A 5,324-nucleotide genomic window follows, 5' to 3' on the forward strand; every position below is an offset into this window, starting at 1 on the left:
ACAGAGCGTACTTAAGTTATGGAGGGAACACCTTTCCGCACTACTAAATGGTAGCAGCACGGAAAATTGTGGAGAAGAAGAACCCGAGCCCGCAGTCGATGATGACGGAGTCGACGTTCCACCGCCTGACTATGACGAGGTACGTATAGCAATAACGCGGCTGAAAAACAACAAAGCCGCTGGAGCTGACAGCCTGCCAGCTGAGCTATTCAAGTACGGCGGCGAGGAGTTGATAAGGTGCATGCATCAACTCTTGTGCAGAATATGGTCAGATGAACGCATGCCCGACGACTGGAATTTAAGTGTGCTCTGCCCAATCCACAAGAAAGGTGACCCCGCCATTCGCGCCAACTACCGCGGGATCAGCCTTCTAAGCATAGGTTACAAGGTCTTATCGAGCGTATTGTGTGAAAGACTGAAGCCCACCGTCAATGAACTGATTGGGCCTTATCAGTGTGGCTTTAGACCTGGCAAATCCACCATAGACCAGGTATTCACAATACGCCAAATCTTGGAAAAGACCCGCGAGAAAAGGATCGACACTCACCACCTATTTGTCGATTTTAAAGCCGCTTTTGACAGTAGTAAAAGGAGTTGCTTATACCCGCTATGGCTGAATTTGGCATCCCCTCAAAACTCATACGGCTTTGTAAAATGATGTTGAGCAATACCACCAGCTCCGTCAAAATTGGGAAAGGCCTCTCCGAGCCGTTCGCCACAAAACGGGGTTTCAGACAGGGCGACTCCCTTTCATGTGACTTCTTTAATCTGATGTTGGAGAAGATAATAAGAGCTGCAGAACTGAACCGCTCAGGAACAATTTACTACAAGAGCGTGCAATTGCTGGCTTATGCCGATGACATCGACATCATCGGTAACAAAAACCGCGAAGTCTGTTCTGCCTTTTCCAAGTTGGATAGGGAAGCAAAGCGCATGGGTCTGGTGGTAAACGAGGACAAGACGAAGTATCTCCTGTCATCAAACAAACAGTCAGCACATTCGCGCCTTGGCACCCACGTCACTGTTGACAGTTACAATTTCGAGAAAGTAGAGAATTTCGTTTACTTGGGAACCAGCATTAACACCGATAATAATGTCAGCATTGATATATCACAGCAGAATCACGCGGATGATTACGGGCCTTTACGCGTTGGCGATAGCGAGTACCGCAGTCGATGGAACGACGAGCTGTATGAGCTTTACAACGACATGGACATAGTGCAGCGAATTAAAATACAGCGGCTCCGCTGGCTTGGTCATGTCGTTCGAATGGACACCAACGCTCCAGCTCTGAAAGTATTCAACTCGGAACCCGCTGGTGGTAGCAGAGGAAGAGGGAGGCCCCCACTGCGATGGAAAAATCAGTTGGAGAAGGACTTGGCTTCATTCGGCGTTTCCAATTGGCGTCAGTTGGCACAGAGGAGAAACGACTAGCGTGCTTTGCTGACCTCGGCCAAAATCGCTTAGGCGGTTACAGCGCCAAAAAAGAAGAAGAAGAAGTAAAGTTGTCAGAAATAGTTGATTACCAAATAAATATATTTAGCAATTCTTCTAAATATCTAAATTGAGCGCCAAACACAAGGTACTAGTATTAAATTTTGAAATATTTTTTTTTTAAATCAACTCTTCAAGGTCATAAATCCTATAGAAATATTTAAAATGAAATCTATCCCGTAGACTAGGGCCGCGCTTTTGAAATTCGATTCCATAAAGCAATTTTGTACTGGAGCATATAGGTGAATATTTTAGGGAACGCTAGTCTTTAAATACAACTAACGTTTTTCTTGTTTTTCATTCATAGCTTTCTGGGACTGCTGCAAAACTGGGATATCCAAATGCTTATCATCACTGTACTCTTTTGGCCAACACAAACAAACATAATCTTGGAAACTGTTTAAGAAAAGGGGAGGTAAATATCTTAAATAAAATACTATATCATCAAGTAAAATTAATCATACCAAGCTAAAAAAACTGCAGCTTGTACGTATAGGAGGGAGATAAACAGGGAACGGATTTTATGGAAATTGCATTTTTTTCTGCTAAAGAGATAGAGTATATTCGATTAAGTATGTCCACGATTTAGCTTTCCCTGATTCCATATATACACATTTGATGTTGCCTTTTTTTGCCTTTTTTAAGATATTTGCCCTTTTTTACCTTTTCTACCTTTAAAAAAGGGATTATAGCATTTACAATTTTTTTTTCAAGATTAAAAAATATACACATTGCCCATGCGGCTTATGGAAGCGCAGAGACCTCTTGCCAAATTGGTGTTGGAAAAATTCAAAGCCGTTTTGTCAGCTAACGAAGGCTTGGAGACAATAAGGGGTGTGGATAAAATTATAAAGGGCGAGGAAAACGCCCTTCTTCCTGATAATATGAACGTTTCAAACGTTCCATATTTAAATTGGGCGCCGCTTGTATCAACTTACGCCGAGCACACATTTAGTATATTCAAGGCTTTTCTTCGCGAAAATCTAATGAAAATGCTGCCTGAAAACTCCAAAATGCATCTTGGGGTTCAATGTTACTACAACTATACGGATTAAAGTTTTATGAGTTAGAAACCCGAAAGGATAAAATAGTCAAAGATTCAAAGTACAAATTTTTCATATAATGAAACTAGTTCATAGTTTTTCTATTTTTACTTGTAATATAAACATTTCTTTTTAGTGCCTTATTTTGCTTTTTTTGCAATAATTAGTGCCTTTTCCTGCCTTTTTCGCTATTTTGCTTTGCCATTTTTTGCCTTTTTTGCAACACCTAGTGCCTTTTCCTGCCTTTTTCGCTATTTTATTTTGCCTTTTCCAGCCTATTTCGTTATTTTATTTTGCCTTTTTTATAGGTTTTTAGGTCCTAAAAATCCGTTCCCTGGAGATAAATTACATGAAAATGGCAATCGCCATTTAATGCAATTGGTTTCTGTCTGACTAAGAACAATTATTCTAAGATGCAGTACTGCCGTTTTAGCGACATTTTTACAGATATTACATGCAGGGTTAGTATTTTCCTCATTCCCGCCCTCACTTGCTCATTGCTTTGAGTATTCTCAATTCTCCGCGCCTCAGTCTAGGCTGTTTGCAAACGAGTCATCGTTAAGTACGTGCGCACTAGGAATGTTAATCCCGGGATTCCGGGAGCCCGGACTTTTTAAGGTCTCGAAAATCCCGGGATTCTTGGCAAGTAATCCCGGGATTTTCGCGATTTGTAATTTGCACTGATGGCAATAATAGAAACTCTTTTTCTTGACCAGTATTGGCTATATTTCTTGTTTTATTTAATAATTAATATATTTTTATAAATGCCTAGCTCATTGTACATATAACACCGCGCGATGGTAAATTTTAATCAAAATATCAATATATTCGCGAAACCATGGGCCAAATATAGTAAAATTGCGTTTTTAGTATTTCACTCTGACGACAGTAATTCAAAAATGATTTGAAAAATTCAGAGAAATGTGCTTAGAGAAGAAGTATGGGTATAAAATTAATGAGAATTTAAACATATTCCAGTTTCTAGTGCAGAAGGGCTGGTAAATATTGAAAATGTCATTTTAAAATTTTATCCTTGAAATTTTGCAATATTTGTTCGAATTTGGTTCTTCTAACTTTGACAGCTTAAAAATTACCTATTCGTCCTGGTGAATCCAAAAAATTTAAATGTTTTAAATCCTAAAGAAATTTTCTATTGCATTTGTTACCCACATTTTTATTCTATATTGCATTAAATTTTTTAATAATTTATGGAATTAATCATATCCTTGAAATTACAAAATTCTACAAAATTAATCCTGCGGACATAGAGAAGAAATAAAAATGCCACTTTAAATAAAAAAGTAGGTTTCAAACCATGGTACAATAATTACAGGTATTGTCTTCCTGTTGTTGTTGTAGCGGCTACAACAACCCCGCCCAGATCGGCTGATATCTCAGTCGTTGTCGTCGAGTTCCACTAACGGCAGCCCCAAGAAGCGTGCAGCCTCTATGGGGTCTGTCCAACGGGACGTCGCCGTTAGGGTTGTGGGGTTTTCCGGGCATGCGAAGAGATGTTTCGAGTCGTGAGGGGTCTCTCCGCATGCCGGACATTCGTTCGGCACATCCGCATTTAGCCTACTCAGGTAGGAGTTTAGCCTGCTGCAGTAGCCAGAGCGAAGTTGGGCTATTGTTGTTCTGGTCTCCCGAGGCAGATGGAGCTCCGTCGCGTCAATGTCCGGTGTTTGTGTGCCTAGAACGGCATTCACAGGTCTTGAGTCTACATAACTCGAGACTGCGTCCCTGTGAATGCCGTTCAGGGCCTGTCTGTAAGCTGATGGGTCCAGAGGCTGTTTGATGAACCTCTGGACTTTGTCCGTCAGTTCATATAGATGCCTCCTAACGTGGCTCGGCGAGGGCTCCTCTGCAAGCAGCTGTCTATTTGGGTAGCCACATCTGTGGCTCCCAACCAGAAACTGCTTGCAGAGCATCGTGTTGTGCTCCCTAATTGGGAGCATTTTCGCCTCATCGTGGAGGTGGTGTTCTGGTGACATCAGGAGGCATCCGGTTGTTGTTGTTGTTGTAGCGGCTACAACAACCCCGCCCAGGACGGTTGGTATCTCAGTCGTCCGGCATCCGGTCGCTGTCCTAAGTGCTGTGTTTTGTACCGTCTGTAGCTTCGTCCACTGCGTCCTACTAGTCCCCGGCGACTCACACTGGTCATGCGTAGTTTAAAACAGGCCGGCCTATTGCCTTGTATGTTGCCAGCAACGTTTCTTTGTCTTTGCCCCAAGTACTGCCGGCTAGCGACTTGAGGACCTTGTTGCGGCTCTGTACTTTATTGACAATAGCGGTTGCGTGCGCAGAGAAGGAGAGCAGACTGTCGAATGTTACTCCGAGTATTTTAGGATTATCCACCGTCGGAATTGGTGTGTTATCGACGTGAATTCCTAGCGGTAGCCTGACCTCCTTCGTCCTGGTTGTGAACAGGGTCGCAGAGGATTTATTAGGGGAGAGGGCTAGACACTTTGCAGTGAAGAAGCGAGAAAGTTCAGAGAGATATCCGTTTACTTTCGAACACAGGTCATCAATGCATTCCCAGTCGCCATGATCGAGCAATCGTCGGCGTAAGAGACAATCGAGACTACCACTGGTGGCTGAGGGAGCTTCGAAATGTAAAAGTTAAACAGTAGTGGGGAAAGGACACCACCCTGTTGAACCCCCTGTTTTATTTTTCTAAGTTTGCTCGATTTGTCTCTAAACATTACCGACGAGTGTCGACCACTTAGATAATTTGCCGACCACCGTTTGAGCCTCTGTGGGAGAGAGGAAGCCCCTATATCTTCTAGT

At 42.5% G+C, this 5,324-nt stretch overlaps 1 protein-coding gene across 2 annotated transcripts in view; it reads left to right on the top strand.

Moving 5' to 3' along the window:
- The window catches only part of Lipt1 (Lipoyltransferase 1), an 81,506-nt gene that overhangs the window by 29,490 nt on the left and 46,692 nt on the right, over positions 1-5,324 (top strand). Inside the window, exon 2 of one of the 2 annotated variants that reach the window (XM_017610633.1) lies at positions 1,802-1,909. The exons of the other annotated variant lie outside the window; for it this stretch is intronic. Within the exon in view, the coding sequence (XP_017466122.1) occupies positions 1,802-1,909 (108 nt within the window). The remainder of the gene's footprint in view (positions 1-1,801; positions 1,910-5,324) is intronic. 2 annotated transcript variants of the gene reach the window in all.

Source organism: Rhagoletis zephyria, unplaced genomic scaffold (genome assembly GCF_001687245.7).
Source record: "Rhagoletis zephyria isolate East Lansing unplaced genomic scaffold, Rhagoletis_zephyria_1.1 Rzeph_scaffold_00327, whole genome shotgun sequence".
In the NCBI taxonomy this organism is placed as follows: domain Eukaryota; kingdom Metazoa; phylum Arthropoda; class Insecta; order Diptera; family Tephritidae; genus Rhagoletis; species Rhagoletis zephyria.